The following is a 23984-nucleotide window of genomic DNA, read 5'->3' on the forward strand; positions in this document are numbered from 1 at the left end:
GTTGAGGCGAGACCGTCCTCACTGGTCGAGATAAAGGGAGAGAATTCCTATTTATCTGAGCCCTAACCCCTCTACAACTCTTTAGTTTAGTGATTTGAGGACTCCTCTCGTCTTCTTTGCGCGACTATTCAGTCCCGCGGAGATAGTCATCTTTGTTCTAGTCTTTTGAAAGAGAAAAAAGGGGCTAGGCTTTCTCTCCTTTCAGTCGAGACCTTGCCCTAGGTTTAGAAGGCTCCCATAAATCAGAGGTTAGGAGTTCAGTCTGATTTTGATTCCAAATAGTCGCTTCTCAATATTCTTTGAGCCTCGTCTTGACCCTGATTTACCCCTTATTCAATTTCTTAGAGAAATGCGCTTCGCTTCTTCTCAAATTCTTTGAGCCTTACCGGTCCCGTGGTAGTTTCATTCCGAAAAGGTAGAATCAAATAAACGAAGGTCTCGACGGGTGGGACATTGAATTTCAATAAAAGGAGAATTTCAAGCCTTGGTCGGCTAGGCCCAGGACAGGAAGAGTCACCTTGTTCACATTCTTTCTACTCAGAATGAGAAGGAGAATAGGTTCAGAGCAAAGAAAGCTGCTACACCGGGACCGGGAGGAGTGGATACAGTCTATGAATAAGGAATATTATTCTCTAATTTCATCAGTCTTCTCATGATCCCTTCGTATTCTCAAAGGGAATAAGTACTCTAAGTGGCAGGGACCTCATCCGGAAGACTGAGTTTTCCGCAGTCTCTTTCCCAAATAGAAAGGCTGAGGACTCCAACCTTTTAGATTTGCATTATTGCGAGTTGATCATGTGCCCTAGCCGGTCTTCTTTGTGGAGATCCGAGTCCCGGTTCCCTTTCAGATAATGGAAGAATCTTCCTCTCTTCGACTCAATTAGATCTCTCCTCTCATGAGAAGATAATACAAGAGAATGAATAATAATCAGATATGAACAAGGGCTCAAGTAATAATCAGATATTCAGATGCTCAGCTCTTCTCTTTTCTCTATCTGGAAATCAAGAAATTTCTCTCTTCTTCTCTGAATAAGTTGAAGAGACAAATCTCAGTCCTTTATCAATTAGATCTCTCATCTTCCTCCTTTATTTACTACCTCTCTCTTCCTTCGGAACCTGCTCGACCCCCACGGATAAGATAATGACTGAAAAAGAAATAAGTAGCATTCTTCTTTCGACTCCTTTTCATCTTTGTTCAGAGTCCGGGGAAAATACGAAAGAGACTCTTCTTGTTAGCATCCGAAAGTCAGAACTCTTTCCATTGTTATTGACTCGATTCTCACTCTTATTGTCATAATTCCCCTACTTTTAAGGACTCTTTTCTCATGGGTGGGAGCTCCATTCTGAATCTAGTCCTACTCCTCTTTTGGGACTACTTCTGCTTGATCCCTTGATCTTCCCCCCTTGACTCTGAAACTACGAGTACCTTCGCCTCTCTCCTTAACAGTCGCTTCGCGCCTCACTCGACTCAATTTCTGAGAGCCTTGGATCTCAACTGCTACAACTCTCCCGTAGGTCTCCTTCCATCTCGCCTTTCCAGTCGCTTCGCTATCGCGCCTCTTCCCGTAGGTTGAGCCTTCCTCCTCAACTTCTGAAGCCGAATAAACTACCCCACTACGCGGTGTAGAAGGAACAAGGGTAGAAGTCGATTTGTCCGCTTGGACTTACTTAATGAGCGGAGTCTTCCGACGAATGAATCTCCTTTGCACTTGTCCGACCAGACCGTGTGCGCGTGATCGATCCTTAATTGGTCGTCTAGTTGGTGAGGTAGGGAATTCTTCGAGGGGCAATTAAGAAGAATATGGGTTTAGTGACCACAAAGAAGAGAATGAAATCTCTCTCGCAAATATAAAGAGAAAGAAAAGATAGAAAGAAAGTTGACTTCAACCTACTCCTCCTTTTCCGTCTTATTCCCTTCGGGTGAATTCAGGACAAAAGACTAGAAACCCAGTTCTATAAGAAAAACTAGTAGAAAAGAAGACGAGGACGGGTGACTCTGGGTCCCGTCCTCAGAAGAGCTAATTCGTGGACAGGACGCCTCTGTCCGGGTCTCGGCCTCTTTTTGACTTTTAGTAAGTCTTTGGAATCCTTCTACTTTTCGGAATGAGAATGAAATTCTTTCCTTGTCTTCTTCTTGAACTTCTACTTTTTATGAAAATCGGCGAAGCCCTAGGTAGGGTCATCAAGAATGCCTGGTGGGTTAGCGGAAGTTTGAAGCCGTCAATCTCTGTGGGAAACCTCTGACCTTGTTCATTGAGGTCTCGCTTCTGATCTTCTACAATTTCCTTGCTGAGCACCTTGATTCACACTTTCTTGAATCTCTACCTCTGTTAAGGAGGAAGAAAAAGACAGAGAGAAAGTGGAAGAAATTCCAAGCCTATCCAACAAAAGAAAGGCTATAAGAGGAAAGCCTATCAAAGTTTCAGTGGTTTTCTATCCTTTCATAAAAAGAAGACGAAGACAAGAAGAAAAGAAGAAGAAGATCAGACTGCTCCTACGGAGCCGGAGCGGTCCAAAATCTAAGTCCGAGGCCTCAATGAAAGATCAAGCCCTTGTTCATTGAGTTGACGAGAGAGCTCTTTTACAGTAGTTAGGATCCTTCCTCATACAGTAGTTAGATCATACTCTAACTAAAAGAGTGAATCTTAGAGAAAGACATTTCCGGAAAGAAGAGCTAGAGCTGGAACCTCGGATCACCTAAGGACCTAGCCTTTCCTACCACTAGGACTTTCCGTAGGCCTTTCTCCTTTCTCTTATAAGGAAGGAACCTTTTTCTAATAGTTGAGGCTCAAAGAATTTGAGTAGTTCAAATCACAAGGAAATGAACAAGAATTGACGCAGGTTTCTACTATCTCTCTCACGCAGAAATCCATAAAGACGAAAGGAAAGAGGTTTCGCCAACGGAAATTTCTCGACTAATTAAGCTAGCACGGACCGGTGGCGTGGCTATTATCATTGCCACAGAAAAGCACAAGGACTCCCAAGAGCACTATTAGCTCTCTTCTTCCCCTTCCTGCCTAGGTTCGGTTCTGACAATTCTTTCTAAGCGGAACTCTCATCAGTCGAAATGAAAGATCACGAGATTGCATCCAAGCAACTTTGACGCCGACGACCTTTGCTAAGACTGTTCTTAAAGCACAAGGCGGAGTAGGAGTTGAGAAGGAGTTGACCTCAAGTTCTGTTCTTAAAGAAGGAGAAGGTGAGGATGGGGCAAGGGATGGACTTCTCTTTCAAGATCGGCAAATCGGTCTCGCTTTGACTTAGATTAGTAAGAACGAATAATCCTACTCATACAGGAAAGCAGCTGATAACCTGCCCCGAAACTCAGTAGTTGAGTTCAAAAATACCTCGTTCAATACCCCTTCCCCCATTGGGATAGCTGCACCCTTGAAGACCGATCCAACTAAGCAGTCCAAAACCTCTGATTTGGCTCCTACTCCGAGGCAAAGAACTACAAAAACGGAAAAGGGAATAAAGAACCTACTTAAAGGAACTTACGGCAATCAATGAACAAAGGGTTATGACTTTCTTATCTTATTCTTTCTGAACCTACTAAAGAAAGCCGCTACGTGGGGAAGATAGAAAGACGAAAGGAAGACCTACTTAACCTACTTAAAGGAAGAGCTCCCAATAAACCTACAGAGGGGAGCGCAAATCAGAGTCCTTCCCCTATTAGAAGGACGGAAGGAAAGGCCTATCTAAACCTACTAGAGAAAGCCCCACTCCGCGGAATATATGGTAAAGGAAGAAAAAAGAGGACAAGGACTACTCCGCTACTTTCAGTGGATAGGTCGGACCTCTTTTATCCACTAAAGAAAAGATGGAACTCAAAGGTCAACTGGAGTAGCTTAATCTTCGTCCAAGAAACCTACGGCATATGGAGTCTAGGCTTGATTTTCCTTTCTTCTTTTTAGTTACTAAATAGGGATTGGATTTGACATTCTTCCATTTCCCGACATGAAAGACCTACTTTTTTCGTGCCCGGTTCCGTTCCAAAGAGGGAAAAGACTAGAAAGACCCACTACGCGGTGGCCCATTGACGAGGTAGGGGCGGGATTCCTCCTCCCCGTGGTTGAGTGAAGAACTCAAGAGGCCTCACATGCCATCCCGCTACGTGGGATCCCCGCGAAGGTCCCCAATTCGCTGAGACTGAAAAGAAAGAATCTACGAAAACGAAGTATATTCAAAAATTTCTATATAGCATAATAAAGAGTCTCATTCTATTAATATAATATGGAACTAAAAAGAAGAATTCGGAAGCAGGGCGTTCTCGGGCTAGCCGTCGTCGTTGAGTCAGGTCTTCAGTCTTTCAGTTTACAGGTTCAGTTAGAGTCTGAGATCTTATCTAGGAATCCGTCTCTCCAGTTAGTCTTGGGTCTACGACTATGCCTTTTTCATATGGAAAGGTTTGATATGATGAAAGAATAGGAAAAACTCTTATTCATCTTTACTGAGTTCACGAGAAGGATTTAGCCGAGGAGAAACCGGCGCTCAATCGTAAGCTCGACACCTGCCTGATTCGGAAGCGAGAACAAAGCCTAAAGAAGAAAGCCAAAGGGTCAAAGCCCTCAAGAAAAAATCAAGGAAAGCCAGATCCATTGAGGCGGAAGTTTCAGTGGACATAATATCTAAAGATAGGCTTTCCTCTTTTGAGTACTCCGGAGGGGATCAAGTTCAGAAAAAATTGCATTTTGATGCCTCCAGAAGACCTTGTTCATAGCACAAGTCCAAGAAAAGAAAAGACAGATTTTTGACAAAGGTTTGATATTATCTCCATAAAAGGTCAATGGAAGTCCTACTATACTACGTCCGACTATCGATAGAGAAGAGCTTCCATAAATCAGTCGGCTAATAAATGATGAAAGTCGATGAAAGAGAGAAGACTAACAACGGCTCGTGTTTTTCTACTTTCTATTAAGGCCTTTGTTCTTCAATCTGATTTTCACCCTTTATTTCACTGAGTTCCACTCCTTTTAAGGATAAGTCTTTCTCAAATTCTTCTCAAAAGTCTTTGACTTTATTCTCATTGATTCAGTCGAGTTATTTCATAAGGTCCGGACTAGCTTATCCTACTCCGCCTTGCTTTTCTTATGAATGATATTCGCTCTTTTTTTCTTGTTAGTGGAGAGAGTCCTTCGCAAATTCTTTGCTCCTTGCGTCAAAGATGTTACAATCAAAGGCCTTGTCTCTTTGGGTTTCATCCGTGGGCGAGAGGCAAAAGGGCTCATTTACGGGGCGAAAGATGTCTTCCCTTGTTCATTGATCGTTCATACATTCTATGAAGAATCTCATAATCGCCGACCATTGAATGACTAGTTCCGACACTCTTTCTACTACATGTAGAAGAAAAGAAAGAACTACTTCTGCCACAGAGACAAGACAAGCAAGAGCCACAGCTGGTCGAACTGCCGCCCACCTCTGTGTGAGGAGGAGCTGCTAACTTCCGATCTGTCTTCTTCTTGCACGGCGGGCGCTCCTTCATGGACGGTTTTCATCCTAGGCTTTCTTCAAAGTCAATACCTTCTTTTGAAAGTTGGGAATAGAGAGAGTGAATAGCCGCCTCCTTGGAACATTCCCCTCCGATCTTTCTCATGATGTGCCTTCGTTATCTTCGTCGTTCCCAGATGAAAGAGAAAGCGGGGAGGATACAAGAACGAAATCTAGTTCAACAACTCTTGTTTTCAACCACTGCGACTGGTGCAAGAGAAAGGGATGGGACAACCTAAACATAAGGATACCAGGCCATTGGGCGAGCAACTGAGTCCCCTCTTCCACTTTCTGATGTCCACTTTTCGTGAGTGAGTTTGCTTTGTTTGGAGATTCTATCATCAAACGATATTATATGAGTTCATTCACAATCTAAGCTTTTGCTTGAACAAGAGAAAAGAAGTTCAGCTTGATAAAGTCCTTCTCACAAGATCCCTGCCTTTCTTTTCTTGCCTCTGGACTTCAGACTCCTTACTATTTTTGCTCCTCTCCCCCGTCCTCCGGACTATCCGTATTAACCTAGCTTTCGCTCCTCTCCTTACAGTCGAGCCGTCAACTCATCTGGAGCTTTTCTTTTTCTATTTGGCGAGCCGCTTTCGCTCTTTCGCAAATTCTTTGCTCCTACCGGTCCGAAGGACTATCCATTAGAGAATTTTGAGAGAAAATCTTCTTTTCACCTTTCTAGTCGTCCGAAGGACTATCCATATTATCCATATTAGCTTCAACGAAAACAGAATGGCGATCAGTATTTGAGTCGGACTATTTTAGTATTGATTTGAGGTTTCTACTAGCTGTATCATACGATCGTCTTCAACACTATATTACGGGTTTATGGGTAGAAGTCTGTCTCGGCAGCAAGGCCAGCCCTTCAGCCTAGAAAAGCGGGCCTTTTTGGAATAAGACTTTCGTCATATCTAAAGAGAAAGAAGAAAGAAGTACTATTAGAATAAGTCAATGATGATAGTAGGGAGAGTGGGAGGGAATTAAACTAGCACGGACCGGGATCAGCTTAGTATGGATAGTCCTTCGGACGGGTAAGAGTCAGACTTGGGTTCGGAGCAGCTCTCTGGTACGGATAGGCAGAAAGGACACCAAATTCCTAAACAAGACAAAAACCTACGTCATGCTTAAGACAAAACTTTCTGGTCTTCCCGCGGAGTGGGGCACACGGGGATCGGCCCTACGCACCGGGGACGTAGAGGTCAGAGGCTGTGTAAGAGACTGAGAGAGATAAAGATAAGTACTCAAGGTAACTTCAAGAGTCAGACTTCCAGTGATCAATGAACTTCAATATTCTTTGCACCTTTACTCGGAGAAAACTAAGTTCCCCCCGTATCGTAATCATTCCATTATCAGAAGAAATAGGTCCCTTTCACTCTTAAGAAAAAGAGTAACTCAAAGAGGAAGGGAAGAAGGAAGGAGCTCGAGCAAAGGAATCGGAAAGCGAACCGCTTAGAAAAAGCAAAGAAAAGAAGTAGGAGTTCTATCTGAGGATCTTTGGTCTTTCTTTTGTCAGAGGCAGACTTGGAAAGCGGAATCCGTCCCAAGAGAGTAGGACTCGAAAAAGATAGGATATGGATGAAATATTCTTTGAACCTCTCCCTTTGCTTGGATGGGCGGTTTTCATTGAAAGGAATAAAAAGAAAAAGGACTCAAATTCTCAATATTCTTTGTCAATATGGCTATTCTTAAATAGTGGGACTTCTCGAGCAATATTCTTTGGGCCTCCCGCTCCTTCTTCTTCTTTCTGGGAGTCCTCCGGACCGCTACGTGGGCCATAGATCTTTGCACATCTGCACCCTTGTTTTTTTTTGGATAGCTCTGACTTTGAAAAGAAAGAAGGACTCAAGTTCCATATAATTGCCTTTTTATGCCAAAATAGCGATTTATGCCACTTTGCTTATATAACGATAATTGAGTGAAAAATCAGGCATTTGACTTGAAAAGTTGCGTTCCGTATAGGCCCTGACTCAAAGAGAGATTTCCCTAGGAAAACAATTTCAGATGATCGGAACAAATACACAAAGGGCAGAACAAAGGGTAGAACCAAGAAGACAGAACCAAGAAGAGAAAAGGTGAGAACCAAGAACACATTCCACGAGAACCTCTTCTTTGTTGGGGAGTTCTATTATACGATGATGCCTCGCGCCTGGGGAGTTTCTTCTTGGTGTTCAGTTTCTCGTCTATGAGCCGACTAAGAATCTTGTGCACGAGCTCTTTACTTCTTTCTTCAAAAATCCGTATTTGATTTGATCCTACTCGTTCTCATTCATTCTACAATCTCAATCTAATTGCTTATAAAGCAACTCCAAGACCAACCCCTCGAGATCTCTTCGAGCAGAAAGAGATGACTTCCAAAAACTTCGCCTGAAATTTGGGGCGTAGGTTCTCAGGCTGAAAGGCTGTCTGTCTTTTTAGTGTAACTACTCCGCGGTACAGAATTGCCCTTGTGTGTGAGAAAGGAGAAATTCAGTCATTTCTTTACAGCATCGGATCGCGAACGATCGCCTAAATCACGGGTCGTATCTAGAGAAAGGAGGACCTCAATCTTTTTCCATTAGGGAAGGGGGCTCTGTTCTTTCACCCTTCTTGCTCCAGGAATGCTAAATTAGTGGCTGATTAGTTCTTCCCGAAGAGGCGGTTGCACTTGTTTAAGCTTTTCCCTTCTTTCATCAAGTAATTCAAGAAAGAGTCTCCCTTTCGCGGGCCTGTCTCGCTTGCTTATTTCTTTGTGTCTGAATTCCCTTCGTTTTTGGCTTTCAAGTCTCTACTTTATATATATATTCTTTCTCGATTTGACTACTTTACCCCTACTCAATTTCACATTCTCCCTAAGAAAGAAGGCATTTTAGGTGCATGGGTTTCAGAAGTTGAAGGTTGGGGTTGGACGCGCCCTAGCCTCAATAGGACGCCCCGTCAGCTAATATGCTTTCTAGGTGAGAACGACTGTAATTGCGCTCGATCCCACTACGCAGTAAAGGTCTTCGTATTTGAAAGCGCTCTTAGTTCAGTTCGGTAGAACGCGGGTCTCCAAAACCCGATGTCGCAGGTTCAAATCCTACAGAGCGTGGTTCTTGAATGAAATCGATCGTAAATGAGATCTACAGGCCAAGGCAAATCTCAAGCCTAATCACCCCACATTTCCGGGGATAAAGAAGGGCGAGATATCTCAATCCAAGTACCAAGATCAATATGGCACGCGAGAGGGTCCTTACGAGAGATAGGGGGGATCCACGGGTTGAAAGGAGCGAAAAGCAGCTTGACCCTTGCTTCTAGTATTTATGATAGGGTTTACTTGTACTTACCTGATTAGCGAGATTAGCTAGACGCCACTTGGCCGACAAGCCTTTAGGATTGATAGCCTATGAAAGGAGATCAGAGGCTAGCCCCATGGACGAGGTCAAGGCCGGTCAGAGAAAACTCAGACGCTTCTCGACGAGCCACTCTTTCAGTCTCCCTTTCTGCTGCAGGAATTAGAGAGAGAGGGCAGAAGTAGAGGATGCACCATAAGCCGGTGTTTACGCTGACTTAGGCGGTAGAAGTGAGTCTTCTTCGCTTTCATGTTCGCACAAATAGAGCTTCTTCTTTTCATTGTAATCAAAAGCCTAGTTTATCCCATGATTCTTCGTGAAAAGCCACTTTTCAGATAATAGATGAGAGTTCTCCACTGAACCTGATTATACGAGAATGAAGGAAGGGTAGTTACGAAACCCACTACGCGGTAAATCCAGATCAGGTCACCAGTCGTTCTCCCCTCTTAAGTCGAGCCAATCTACCTGGTCCTGGAAGTCTAGTTGTCGAGTTTCTTCCTTTTAGTGACTACGCTTGAAACTCCTAAGCGCTCCTTTTCTTTTGTCTCCTTATCAGTCGACTTTCTTCGAACGGCCCCGTGGGAGTCGAGTTCTTCCCTCCTTTTGAGTATATTCCACGTTTTTGGTTCTACGTAGCTTAATTAGTCCTCTCCTCTCAGTCGAGCACCGAAAGCTCCGAAGGAGGCTGAATGAATATGAGTTACCAACGATCCCCATTAGACTAATTGGATCTGGTCTAAAAGGGTAGAAAACTCCTCGAATATGAATTCAGCCCACTCCGCGGTTCTAGCTTATCTTCCATCGGTAGCAGAAGTGGTTTCAGGAGAGGATCTGAGATCCGTAGTAGCCTCATCCGTACTTCGAGTAGGGAGCTTCCAAGGAAAATAGAGAAAATCTCAAAGGCTGTCTCACAAGTCATTGAATAAAGTCAAAGCTCCTTCTCCAACCCTACTTCAAGTCAGAACCTACTAAACCTACTTACCGAAAGCGATTCTTCTTTCGTATTTATTTGCTTTTCAATAAAGGAAGATAGGCTTTCTTTCGTATTTATTTGAGGTTTAGTTTAGCCAACTTGTTAAGTAAGAAAAGTGCAGGTGCACATATGCTTAAGATACGCCGGATCGGTGTGTGACCTCTGTCCGAACGTCTTTCATTTCGCAGTCGAGCCCTCTATAATTCTTTGCGCCTCCGTAGCTTAATGCGAGCCCCTTTCGCTCCTCTCCTTTCAGTCGAGCCCCTTTCGCTCCTCTCCTTTCAGTCGAGCCCCTTTCGCTCCTCTCCTTTCAGTCGAGCCCCTTTCGCTCCTCGATCATTCTTTGAGCCTATTTCTTTATGGAAAAACCTGAATTTGTCTCCAAAGGCACAAAGAACCCCAAAACTCAGACAAAGGCAATTCCGTACCAAGAAGATCAGCGAAGGCGCGAGGAAGACCTTTCGCTAAGCTTTTTACCGAGCCTACGGCAGAACCTAAAATCAGTACGAAAGCCTATCGTCGGATCGATCGATCAAAAGGCTGTTCTCCCAGAGGCAGTGGCAGCTCTTGTTCATTAAGTCGCGGAGTATGCCTCATGAGAGATCGATCATGGTAAGGCCAATCGCCTGTCTTCTTTCATTCTCGTTAATGAGCTCTCTTTTCTTGACTTTCTGATCGTGAATGAGTGGACTAGAGTTCGTATAGGTCTGACTCTTTCTCTCTATCTTCCTCACTCTTGATTTATGGATGTTCATTGATCTTTCTTCTTATGAGCTTCGCGGAGTGCAAAGAAAGAGCTCCTTCTCAGTCTTAACCTACTAAAAGGGCTTAAAGGAAGACGTAGGTAGAAGGTTGAGTGCTTTTCTATTATCGGAAGACGAAAGGAGCTCGACTTGCTGCGTGTCTTCTTTGCTTCTCCGTCAAAACCGTCCGAACCCTTGTTTATCCACAGGTCTCATTAGATAAGGACACTCAAACGAGTCCAGAGGCTCGACTGAAAGGAGAGGAGGTCTCGACTGAATCAATGAATAAAGTCAAAGAATGATCGAAGAATTTGAGCTTTTCATTCCACTCATAATTAAGCTACTGAGGCCCAAAGAATTTGTGGAGAAGAATTTGAGGCGGATAGGTTTCTTTGTTTATTTGGTTTATCAAGTTCTTATCTTCTCTTTCATACATCTCTATCTTCTTTTCTGTCTTCGCAGACTATTGAAATAGTCTTTTCAATCATCAAAGACCTTGATTCTTCTGACTCAACCACAATTTCATGAAGGTAGCTTGCTTACTCTCAGCCGCTAGTTAGAGGGAAATCCGTTGACTGAGTTTATGCCCTTATGCAGTAAAGAAAGCAAGTGAGGCGGGCTAAGCTTCCATTCTCAGTAGAGTTTCAGATAGAGGATTCGATCTTGGACCTCTCGGGATCCGGTTCGAGAAAAGGTCCGATCCATTAATATCATGATTGGGTCGACCAGGCCAGATCGTCAGTGAATAGAAAATCGAAAACGTACATAGCAGTCCCAGCTGAAATACTTGGAATAATTCTACCACTTCTACTAGGAGTAGCCTTTTTAGTGCTAGCTGAACGTAAAGTAATGGCTTTTGTGCAACGTCGAAAGGGTCCTGATGTAGTGGGATCGTTCGGATTGTTACAACCTCTAGCAGATGGTTTGAAATTGATGATAAAAGAACCTCTTTCACCAAGTAGTGCTAATTTCTCCCTTTTTAGAATGGCTCCAGTGGCTACATTTATGTTAAGTCTGGTCGCTCGGGCCGTTGTACCTTTTGATTATGGTATTGTATTGTCAGATCCGAACATAGGGCTACTTTATTTGTTTGCCATATCTTCGCTAGGTGTTTATGGAATTATTATAGCGGGTTGGTCTAGTAATTAGGGGGCGGCCGTTCGGTCGCCTATGATACTAGGACCAATAGGTCAAAAATGGGTTTGTGCCGCAGGTGTTGAACGATCTACTCTACACAGGTGTGGGCTTACAGGGCTAGGGCTCAGAAACCCTTTCTTTCATTCATCAATAGGGCCCTGGCAAGGAACCTAAAATAAGTACGAAAGCCTAGGCTCTTAGTCGCAAATTCTTTGACTTTATTCATTGATTCAGTCTCGTCTCAATATTCACTAATTAAGCTACGTAGGACGAGTCAGAAATCCTCTCATTGAGGACCTTTGTTTTGGAGGGGTCCGCAAATTCTTTGCTCCTTGCCTAGGTTAATATGGATTTCTTTCCTTGCACTCCTTTTCATTGAATTTGAAGGATAAGGACTTTCGCTTTCATTCAACTCCTAACCGCTCCTTTGATCCTTATCAGATGAATATGGATTCAAGGTCCGTCCGTAGGTTATGAAATAACTCGTAATTAAGCTAGCACGGACCGGTTCAAAGAATTTTCAAGCGAAGTCCTGATCCCTGAACTATTTTCAGGAGTGCATTATTCAATAACTCGACTGATAAGGAGAGGGGCGAAGCGAATTCCTTATCAAAGAATGAGAGAAATCCATATTCAAATTAATGCCACTAAAAAACTAAAAGGAGGAGGAGTATAGTCTTCTTCCATATATATTAGTCCTCTGGAACCTCTTTGATCCACAGATGAATATGGATATAAACAAGTCCTTCGGCTCAAAAACAAGGGTTAGGACCAAAGAATTTGCGAGTGGAATTCACGAACGAATATGAGACTAATTAAGCTACTCCAGATGAGTCATGAAATGGAATATGAACCTATTCAGTCGCTTCGATCATTCTTCTCAAATTCTTTGATCCTCCAGACCTCTTTGATCCTAACGGAGGGCTCAAAGAATGTGAAAAGGACTGAGGGCTCGACTGAAAGGAGTCCAAGATTCAAGGAGGAGGCTCAAAGAATGATCGAGGTCCTCCGGACTTGTTCATTCCACTAATATTGTCTCATTGATAAGGGCTAAGTCAAAGATGGAACTAGACTAAGATTAAGCTACTCCAGATGAGTTTCAGAGGAATTTGATTTGAGAAGTGGAAGTCATAAAAAAGAGATCTTTCGATTCGTACCGCTACGTGGGATCGCTTGCTGGCCTATATATATTTCTATTGCTAGATCGCTGTCTTTTAACCCTCTCTTCTTCTTTGTCAACGCTACCTTGGACCTAAAGGAAAAGGCGCTACTTAGCCCTAGATTTTGAGAAGTCAGCGGCTGAGTTAGCCTAGCCTACCCTCTCAATGTATTGTATAGTAGGGTATAGTAGGCGAGCGAGTTAGCGAAGACGCTTAGGCTAATAGATAAGAGAGCGTCGGTGCTACGCCTTCATTCTACTACGCGTAGCAAAGGTTACGAATTAGCTCGAGGTTAGGAGAGTCAAGTCAAGGGGGAAGGCCATACCTACATAGAAGAACCGCTGTTCGTTGACTTTCTAAGGTCTAACCTTTCGCTCCCCTACTGAAAAGGAGGAAAGCAGCTTGACTCTCTTGACTTGAAAGAGGCAGCCCACTACGCTAGAGATCAGAAGAAAGAGATCTGAATTCGATCTTTGTCTTCTTTCTTGAGAGGAGCAAAGCAGCTTCGCACTACTTAAGATTCAATTCAAAAGGTCCTACTTAGTTTCGTAAGCCTTTGTCATTGTCAGTCAACTAAGTAGGGCCTGAGGCCCCCTGCGAATCCGTAAATCTCAGGAGCATGCCGCAACAAAAGGATGGTCCCCTATGCATTTCATTCTTTCCGGAAGGGAAAAAGAAGTACCCCCCATCATGGTGAACCTCTCCTTGTGATCGGGATGAGGTAGATGCCTCCCAGCCGGGGGGCGGATCGAATCGGAGTTTCCTTAGGTAGCCACCGACCTACAGTTATCCTGAAACTTCCGTGCTTGGTGGAGAAGAAGCGAACAAAGGTAGGCTCGCTTCCTGTCTTGTTCTCTGCTGCGAACTGGGATCGCTCGCCAGCTAGGTCAGATTGGAGCAACCTTTTATGAGAACATATTACCCTTATTCGGGGACAAGGGGCGGAACGACCTCTCGATCTACTTACAGCTGCCCAGGAAGAATTCGTCTAGGCCTTCCCTCTTGCTCCGATCTCCCCGTAGCCTAGGGCCTTGTCTGGGCCAAGAGCCATAGTTAGTTGCTGTTTCCATTTGCTTCTTTTTTTTTCTTGTTGTTGATACCGGCAAGACCCAGCCAGATGATGTCTTCTGGTTGGTAGTGAGAGGACTTTGAGTACCTGCATACCCAAAAGAAAGGGGGCGTCAAAAACAAGAATTTGCTTTTTTTTCTTGCTCTCCCTTAGCAGCGGGGAAGGAGTCTATCTATCTGCCTAGCTTTGGTAGATTTCCTCCAACGCAATCCACAGAAATGAAAGGAATCCCTTCCCTTGGTGGATAAGTCCGACGACGGAGCAGCAGTGCGGAATTGACTTTCTCGTCTGGTGGATCTGATCTATAGTTAGGGGGCAATACATACCAAAAGGTTCGAAGAAGGAAGGCGCATAAGAGGGAATTTTCTGAACTCATTCTCAGTCTAGACTGACGACATATCCCGCCTCTTCCTTCCTTGCCCGCCTCAGAATATTCCTTCCTGGTGGGACTCGCATTGATTGAAATTGATTGAATCTTTCTTGAACTGATGAGGCTTTCCAAGACGAGTAGACCGCGGAGTGGGTTACCTGCTTATTGGGACCTGCAAGAAGCTGAGTTTCTTTGCTTTCTTTCGTCGTCACAGTAGTTGGAAAAAGAAAAAGTCAAAGCAGCGGACCGCTTTTCATCTGAATAGAAGTCTATGAAAGTGGTTCATCAGCTTGAAACTGCGAAAGTGCTCAAGTAAGGAAAGATATGAATCGTCGTCGTTTATAAAGCTCTGATGATCTTCTCTTTCCTCTAAGGCTTCGCACCTTTCGTCGATTTCAGCTTCAAGACAGCGGATCCCCATAGAACCTAGTTTGGCCTGGCCCCCTGAGGCCTGAGTTTCCCCTTCGTCATCAGATGCTATTGGGAGCTGTGACCGCGGAGTGGGAGTACTGATTTGACTTCTTCCCCACGGATCATCCTGGTGGAGATACCGCTACGTGGGCCCGATCCTTCCTAACTAATCAGTTTCTTTTTTTTCAACGAAAGAACAAGTAAAGAAGAGAAGACCTCTCAAGGATCATGAAACTGAAAGAGCACTGTTGACTCTTGAAGTTCTCTCTCTCTCTCTCTTTCGTAACCTCACTCTAGATTCTGATAACCTCAATGCAAGGGTCTCGCTCCTTCGCACCTTGATTCCTCTTTCTCTCCCTCTTTAGTAGGTCGAGCCACTCTCAAATTCTTTGAGCCTCCCCTATCTTTGAGTTCGAGCTGGAGGCTTAGAATAAGCTGTCTTTTTCGTTCTGAAAGCTGAAATAGTAGGAAAGTGAAAGTGGAAGAAATTCCAAGCCTATCCAAGAAAAGCCTAGGAGAAGGAAAGCCGTCAGTCCGGAGGACGGAGAAGAAAGATCAAGCCTAGGATCAAGAGGATTCTATCCTGTCAGTGGAAGAGCCGAGTCAAGAACGAGGCGCGGGATCGGAGCAGAGACCAAGCGCGGCGAACTATGATGATTGAGTTGGGTCCCTACCTCTTGCTTTAGTTGTTCCAGTCGCTGTGGTTGAAATCGTTCTTTCTCTTTCAGCTCTCGTTCTTGCAGGAAAAGTTGCTAGATAAGTAGATAGGTCAGCTCGATCGTAATAAGGCTTGAAACTCGATTTCCAATAATCTCCGTTGATCAAGAACGAGAACCGTATATGCGCCTACTATGAGGCTCCCAGTACGCCTTCCAGTATCGTATATCGTAGGCAGACGAGAGGGCAGATCTCCCCGTTTAGGATGCGGAAGAAGTCAAAAGAGGAGAGTCAGAGGCATCTCTCTCTCTTTCATAGAAAAGGGAATGATCTATAGGATCGACCAAGAGTGGAAGGTTATCAGCAGCTTTCCAAGGCATCCTTATCTTGTTCTTGTCTTTTCTCTAGGCTTGATCTTTCTTCCTTTTTCTTTTGATGAGTCTATCCCGTACTTCGTCATCAGTCTATCCGGACTTGGATCGGGATCGGGTCAAGGCTTTTTGATAGATGTTGCGGATCTTCTTGAATGAGTAACTCAATTGAGTATGAGATCTTGAATGAATAAGAAAAAGAAGTGAGAATTCTCTCTTTCATGGATAAGCCAAAGACTCTGACAACGGGAGAGCATATTCGCCCCTCTTTCCCTTATGAATGAAAGAAGACTGATTCAATGGAACAAGATCTCATGACTCCGTCTTTTTCTTTTTATTCAATGCCGGAATAAGACCTCTCCCTCGGAAACAGATAATTCCTCTTCCCCTTTGGTCGAGACAAGGTTCCGAGACTAATAAGAAGAGAATGAAAGCTTCCTATTTCTTTATGGATCTTCATCGATCAGTCTCATTGATAAGGACATATGAACTTTTCTTTGAGCCTCTCCTTTTAGTGGTTTTTCGCAAATTCTTTGCTCCTAGCGGAGGGGTTCGGACGAGGCTCAAAGAATGATCGAAGCGACTGAAAGTTCGCCTTTTATCATCTGGAACGTCCGCTTTAGTTTCATTCTAGTGACTTTCTTTTTGATTGAGGGCTTTGACGGGTTAGTGGAATTCGAAAAGAATTTTCTCATTCTTTGATAAGGATTCTCGCAAATTCTTTGCTCCTAACCGCTCTGAACCTTATCAGTCGAGCTGCTTCGCTCCTCTCCTTCCTAACCTCAGTCGAGTGGCTTCGCTCCTCTCCTATATTGAAAACTACGAGTACCTTCGCTCCTCTCCTTCCTAACCTCAGTCGAGTGGCTTCGCTCCTCTCCTATATTTTTTTCGTAGAGTACCTTCGCTCCTGTCCTTCTATTCGTAGCTTGATTCTGCTTCGCTCCTCTCCTTCCTAACCTCAGTCGAGTGGCTTCGCTCTGAACCTATATTTTTTTCGTAGAGTACCTTCGCTCCTCTCCTTCCTAACCTCAGTCGAGTACCTTCGCTCTATTTCAAACGTAGAGTACCTTCGCACCCTATTGTTTTGAGCTATTTGAGTGGAATTGAATGACTCCTTCTCCGCGGTCAAAGAATTTGAGAAGACTCCTTCGCAACTAATACTCTGAGATATTCCATAACCTATACAGTCGAGACTACTTCCTCCAAGACTAAGAAAAAGAGGGGAAAGACGGTCTCTTGTGGAGGCGGCCTTCCTACTCATGAAAAAAGATCTCATTGAAAGCACCTTTACTGGAGAGCTAGGCTTGAACTTTCTTCCTTGCCTCCGGTTCCGATTTCTCAGAATCAGATCCTACGGCAAGGAAGTGAATATGGAAGAAGACTACGGAGTGGGGTTTTCATAGAATGAATCAAAGGATATGCCGAGAAGAAGTTTGAGTTTCAGAAGTGGAAAGTTCATTCCCAGTCGACCAAGAGTGGAAGGTTAGAAGTTCCCTAGTAAGGCTAAGAAGGTACTCGAGTTGATATTAAGGAGGTTAGTTGTCCGAAATGTGTTAATCAACTGAAACTTCTGCTGGAACGGGGAGACTGACGCCGGTCCTATTCTACGCTCGTCAACTCCCAGGATAAGGATGCCTTGGCTCGACTGAAAGGAGAGGATTTGGTCAAGCAGTTCCATCCACTCCTTTTTCCGCACTTCAATCTGAACTCTTGAGTGAACCTTACCTGCCCTATTGGCAACTCTTCGTCTTGAGAGCGGGCACCTCTCCCGCCTCAATGAACAAGGGCGACTTCTCTTTCCTCAATTACATCGAGCCTCATTTGCTTATTTATGATCCGGCTGGATCGCAGCGCTATGACTAACTAGCCATCCCGTGTAGTGGGATCCTGTTACGAGGAAGCAGCAGTTCTGTCGCAGGGGAGTTTTTTCCCTATTTCCTTGCTTAAGATAAGAATCAGTCTTGACTACTTATGACTTTCTAAAGCGATCGGAAGAAGGAGATCTTTCGTCAGGCAAAAATCAGGGCTTCCTTCTCTTTTTACTGAAAGAAAGAAGCATTGCTACCTTTCGACCCCCTCCGTAGGAGTCTGATTCCGCTCCGTGGGATAAGCTTGATCTTGTGTTTTCAGAAGAAAGCCTAGGGAGAGGAGAGGTGTGAACTAGCCCTTTGCGCTCACTCTGAATATTGAGAATGAACTTCGAATGAAACTGGAAGTCTTCTGTCTCATGCAAGGCTCAAAGAATTTGAGGCCGGAAACTCGGTCTTTTTGGCATGAAAAGGAGTAAATCGAGTTTGAGTATAAGTAATTCAAAGAAAACTACTCTTTAAGACGTGAAAATGAGAGTCAACATTGAATTTTCCCGCTCCCTCCTTTATCGTCTTCTCTGGCTTCTTAGATTTGAGTAGGTTCAGACTTTGGAGTCAAAACTCGTTTTGAAGATAACTAAAGTGGCATAAAAGCCATAAAGACTCCATTTATCAGCGAAAGGTTATTAGCAATTCAAACTAGGTTTGAGTTCCATCTTTGATACATTGTTATTGGGTCCGGAGGCTCAAAGAATTTGAGCGGTCTTCGCAAATTCTTTGCCCCGGCGGCTTTTTCTTATGGGAAAGAGAAAGAGGAAGAAGTCTCGGACGAGAAGGATAAGATCAAGCCCTTGTTCATTGAGTTGAGGAGAGTGTGGAGAGAGGGTCGATGTAATTGAGCTCTTCCGAAGGGGAAGGAGTGGAATTGAATATCGTATATAGCTGAACAATGGATTCTCACCCTTGTTCCTACTAGTGGATAAAAGAGGTCCTCCGGACTTTGAACATTCTTTCCTTTATCTCTTTTCTCTTTCTTTCTTTCTTAATCTCTTTTCTTTTTTATATATGATAATCTCTCTTTCCTTTATCTCTTTTCTCTTTCTTTCTCCTCTCTTTCTCCGGACCAGAAACTAGAACTCTCATCAAAGTCTGTTCATTTCTTTTCTAGGCTTGATTCTTTCATTGCGTTTTCCCGTCTTTTTTCTTGCAAAATGGTCCTTTTTCTCATCTTTCTATTTAACGAAAATAGAGAAAAAATTCAAGATTTTGAATGAAAAGTTGCTGCCAGCCATACCCAAAACCTAGCAAATTGTGAATTTTCGCTAAGAAAAAGAAGAAAAAACATATGTCAAAATCAGTCCAAGGCTCAAAGAATGATCGAAAGAATGATCTTTGCGAGTGGAAGAGGTTCGCTTAATATGGAATCTTGAGTCAAAAGGACGGGCATCTCTCTTTGTATTTGTCTAAAAGGAGTCAATGAACAAGGCGGAGAAGGAGTTGACGATTCTTCTTCTTAACCCACGTAGCGGTAGAGTCAAGAGGACGTCCGAAGGACTTGTTTTTTAGTGGAATGAAGGAAGGAACTCATATTATATTCATTCAGCCTGGACCTTTGTTTTTGCTTCGGAGGAGTCCGCTCCCTCCTTTACCTTCATCATTGAATTTTGATGCCTCCGTCCTCTTATTTCCTGAGTACCGATCCGGAATAGTGATATGATAGCCGTCCGGCGCAGCATCTTTCTCTCTTTTTACTCATTTAACCGGAATAAAGGACTAACTCAAAACCCTACCGGGTGGAGATCAGAGTCCCATTCAGATGGAGACAGACCCACGGAGCGGGAAAGAGAGAATACAGCCCCTGCCCTTGACAGAACTCCTTCTTCTAACCGCGGAGTGAGTGGGCAGCTCCTACCCTAGCAACCCTATAATTTTGAGTTCGCGCAAACGAATGGAAAAAGTCTAATGGATTTGCAATACCTCCTTTGACTAGGGTTGGTTTGGCACCCCGATCCTATGGTTGAGCTGCTGCTACTGTCTGGGGATCTCTGATTTTGAGTTCTATTGGTGCCCCCGCGTAGTGGCTTTTCTTATGTCTCCTTCGTCATCCAATGCCTTACTTATGGTGGGGTGTCCCCATTGTACCAGGATAAGGCGCTTTCTTGCTTGTCTAGTTCTTTCTTCTCTAGGCCCTTGTTCATTGATTCTAATAATGAATAAGAGCTTTGAAATAAGAAAAGCTAGTCTTCCAATAGAATATAATATGTTGGACAATAAAAGAAAGAACAAAAAGAAAAAGAAAGAAGGCTCAAAGAATGTTCTAGGCCGAGCGCTTTCCTCTTCTCCTCTCGTTCATAAACTCAAGCCTAACTCCTCTCGTTCGCGCCTCGTGCTCTGACTGATGGTAAGCAAGTCTTCCTATTTTGGGCACCTTGACGCTTTCCCCCATATTAAGCTACGAAGGCCCTCTAAGAAAAAAGCCTAGACTGGAAAGGAGTGCAAGGGGGGAGGGTCAGAGAGTCAATGAAATCAATGAATCAATGAGGCCTAGATCACCAGATCGATTCCAACCTCTTGTTATCGACATCTTTGCTTGAAAAGAATGAAGCCCTGGAGCTCGCCTTTGACGCAGACGGAGGTAGCCTACCCACCCTACTTTAGCGTCTTTGCACCCCCCAGTTTCACCTCGAAAATCTGATTCATAGTCCTTCGGACGGTTAGGAGTCTTATTCCTTTTAGTAGCCTTAAGTTTCTGGAGGTTCAAAGAATTTGAATGCGCTTTCTTGTGACTTTTTCTTCCGATAATAGAAAACCATATAGCTTTGTTGTTCAAATGCACTCTTTTCGGGGGTTGTTCTTTGCCTTTTCTTTCCTAAACGATAAATGGGGAATTTCAGGCTTAGAATCATTTAGATTAGACGGAAACTGCCCATTCAAGAGTGGCTTGCGTGAGAGAGAGAGGTTCCCCGTTCGTCATCCGATGCCTCAAGTAAACTCACTTTCTCAAAGTCTTTGACTTTATTCGCAAATTCTTTGCGCCTAGTGCGAGTGAGAGTGATCCTTTCCCCTTTCACTATTGATTCTTTGTGTACTACTTCTATGAATGAAATAAAGAAGAGGTCGAGCTCCCTTCAAGGATTATCTAATTCGGGGCCGTGCCCTCTCTTCCTCTTCAAAGCCAAAACCGTGGGAAAACCTGGTTAGGAGTGATTTCCCAACTGCATACGTGCATGGTCTTCTTTAGCTTTCATTCCATAATCCGCGAGAAGACCAGATTGAGTTCCATCAATCGGAAGAGGTAGGTTATTATATTCTCACTTTCTGCTTAGTTTACGAGGATGGTGGGGTCTCTTTTCTGTCTTCAGTCATTCCGGTATTTCCGAAGCGGATCGACTTACCGCTGGCTTAGCTTATTCAAGCCTAAGAGTCCGCCTATTTGGATGGGGGCTTGCCTAAGCGGAAGAGAACTACTAAATGGCAAGAATGCTCTTTCATCGCTTTGCCCACGCATAATAGAGGCGCCTTCTTCCGAATCATTCAACCTATTCCGAGCTCATCCATGAATTTCTTAAGAAAAGAAGGGATGAAAGACGAACCCCTCGTGGGAATCCCCACTTTCTTAGTGCGAATGCGAAATTGCCCACGTAGGGGTTTTGGGCTATGCTAGCTGAAATTGATGAAAATCCACCATTTTGCAGTCCTCCGAAGGATAGGCTTTTTTCTTCTTATTCCTTTGATTTAGAAGGATAGGGACGTCAACTCCTTCTCAACTCAACTGGAGTAGCTTAATCTTTGACTTCTCTTTTTCTTTCAAGTTTTCCTTCTTTTTTGCTTAAGATATACCTTTCGTAAACGCCTCCCCCGGAATGAGACTAGGCGGCCGGTCTTCTATTGGTCGATCCGCGCACTTATTATTCTCTTTCATAAGAGGTCTCCTCCCGGATGAGTTTGCTTGCTCTTGGGCACCGGGATATTAGCCTGATTCAGATTAGGAAAGGATGAAGCGGGAAAAGGAAAGAAAGGCTTGACTTCATCGTCGGGGCGAAGGAAGCCGCTAGGCCCACTAGATCCCACGGGAATGAAACTACCACGGACCGCTTAGACTAATAAAGAATTTGATTATCTAATTAATCAGTCTAAAGCTCTGCTCAATTCATAAAAAGGAGAAGACTGAGGCTAGTTGTAGAGTGAGAGGTTCACGCGCGAGAGGACTCGAAAGTTTTCTTCTTTTCTTGGACAAGTGGATAAGATTCATTATCTCATTCATGATAATTCTGAATTCCCCATCCCGTAAGATAATTAAGGGAGAAAGTGGGTCCATGTAAATGATCGAGAGGGACTAAGAAAGATAAGAGAAAGTTGAGAGAGGGGATGACTCGACCGGATCGATTCCCAAAGGAAAGTCTACAAACTAAAGCACTCGACGAGGCTCGACCCAGCACAAAGGCTTACGGGAGAAATGATAGACGAGGGCTCGAATCATCCCAGTCTCGGGTTAGAGGTCAGAGTAGGATGAATCACTAGTCGACCGGGTTTAGACATTGAAATCTAGAATTGAAATAGATTCCATCCTTTTGACTTTTCAAATATGATTCATAGTCAAGAGGACCCTCCGACGGAGCAGTTCATTTATAGGAGTCTCGCTCTTCCAGTAGTTTTTTGTCTGAGAATCCTCAGTCCCAGTCCCCCTTCCCAGCTTGCCTCGCTCCCCCGGTCCGTGGTAGTTTCATTGCTATCTTGCGGAATAGGAAAGATGCAAGAAACCTCGTCCCAGTCGCTGAAGCATAAATCCTTCACTCCCACTCCGCGGTAGCAAGAGATCTTGCAAGCTTTTCTTCTTTCTTTGCAATTCTTATCAAGGAGAACCCTCAGTAGGATAGATCGAAGGAGTGCAGATGAGGATAGGAGAGTTGTCCGAATCAATCCCCTAATGCTTTGAGCTCTGTGAAGAGGGGTTTAGCACCATAGCAAATAAAGGATATTAGTAGTACCCTTTCTTTCTTTGTACTCTTTCTCTCTCCGGTCTCCCTCCTTCTATCCTTTCGTCCGACCGGGTGAGTGGATGAGATGGCTTAGCCACTCATTAATGAGGCAGAAGATTCATTCTCCGTCCGCACAGTTTCATTCTCAGGAGAGGGCGAAATCCTTGACTTAGAGGAACCCCCCTCTTAGTCTTTGCTCCGACCCGTTCCGAACTTTTCATTGATCGATCCGATCCCGAGACCTCTGAACGGGCGTGGTGTCTAACCCGAAGCCGTCCTCCGTCTTTGATGACTAGAGTCAGGAAGGCTCCGTGGGATCCCCACTTCCCCTATCTCTTCTTATGGCGCTTTTCATATTATAGACTGCGCGAAGGAGTAGGGTCAATCTCTTTTTTATGACTTTTGGGCCCTCCGTAGGACTCGAGCTCTTTCTTCCTTTTCTTTGCCTTCTTCTTCGTCTTCTGCCTTCTTTTCTTCTTTAATAGAGAAAGTAGAGAAAGTTTGCAAGACGGAGGAATGAATTCATGGTGGATAAGCCGAGGCATATCCTGAATTCGTAGGGAATTCGTAGACTTCTCAATATTCTTTCGATCATTCTTTGAGCTATAGAACTCCGGAGGACTTGTTTATCCGTCCGAAGGACTGATTAATGGAACTAAAAAAGCGAAGGACTCTACCCCCGTAGTTAGGAGTATTAAGACCGCGTAGAAGGAGTCATTCAATTCCACTCAAATAACTCGACTGAAAGGATCAAAGAATGATCGAAGAATGAGAGAAGCGACTGGAAAGGTGCGAAGCAGCTCGACTAAGAAGGATAAGATCAAGCCCTTGTGAATTGAGTTGATAATTCTTCTCAACTCCCACGGAGCGGTGCGAAGCAGCTCGACTAAGAAGGAGTCAATGAACAAGGGGTTAGGACTCTGAAGCGGGACCCCCTTTCTCATGCAATTAATGGATAAACAAGTCACCTGGACCTGCACTCCTTAACAGTCGCTTCGCTTCGCGCCTCCTTTTGAGTCTTCTGGCTTCTTATTGACCGACGGAGCAAAGAATTTGCGAAAAGTCAAAAATCCGAAAATCTAGGGATCTCTGATCATTTGCTTAACACATGCATTCTTGAATTGTGAAGTCAGAAGAAGAGCTTGATCAACCTCTATTTTGAATATCCTCTGATTCTACTAAAAAGATGAAAGCCTTTATTCGCAAATTCTTTTGCGCCTCCGGACCAGTCTCGCCTTGGAATCAGAATGAAACTACAAAAGAAGAAAACTGAAAGCGCGTAGTGGGTCATGAAACTCGGTCAGCAGCTTGACCCTTTATATATTCAATGAAATTAGAGAGATAGCTGCCTCTATGGTCGAGATATTATGCTGCCTCATCAGCTGCAACCCCCTAATCTGCTACTGACCCCACCCACGCCCAAGGCGGATCTTCGGAAACGGATACAGAAAGAGCGATGAGGCTGCCTATCTTGGCGCTCGAACCAGACTGAGAATTCCAAGTCTGAC

General features: G+C 44.1%; 1 protein-coding gene across 1 annotated transcript; it reads left to right on the forward strand.

Annotated features, from left to right (window-relative positions):
* Positions 1-8560: 8560 nt before the first annotated feature.
* Positions 8561-14228, forward strand: LOC127150222 (NADH-ubiquinone oxidoreductase chain 1). Its single transcript, XM_051087558.1, has one exon. The coding sequence runs from the start codon at positions 11364-11366 to the stop codon at positions 11661-11663; it is 300 nt and encodes a 99-aa protein (XP_050943515.1). The 5' UTR covers positions 8561-11363; the 3' UTR covers positions 11664-14228.
* The last annotated feature ends 9756 nt before the right edge of the window (positions 14229-23984 follow it).

This window comes from Cucumis melo, chromosome 7 (assembly GCF_025177605.1).
Source record: "Cucumis melo cultivar AY chromosome 7, USDA_Cmelo_AY_1.0, whole genome shotgun sequence".
Classification (NCBI taxonomy): domain Eukaryota; kingdom Viridiplantae; phylum Streptophyta; class Magnoliopsida; order Cucurbitales; family Cucurbitaceae; genus Cucumis; species Cucumis melo.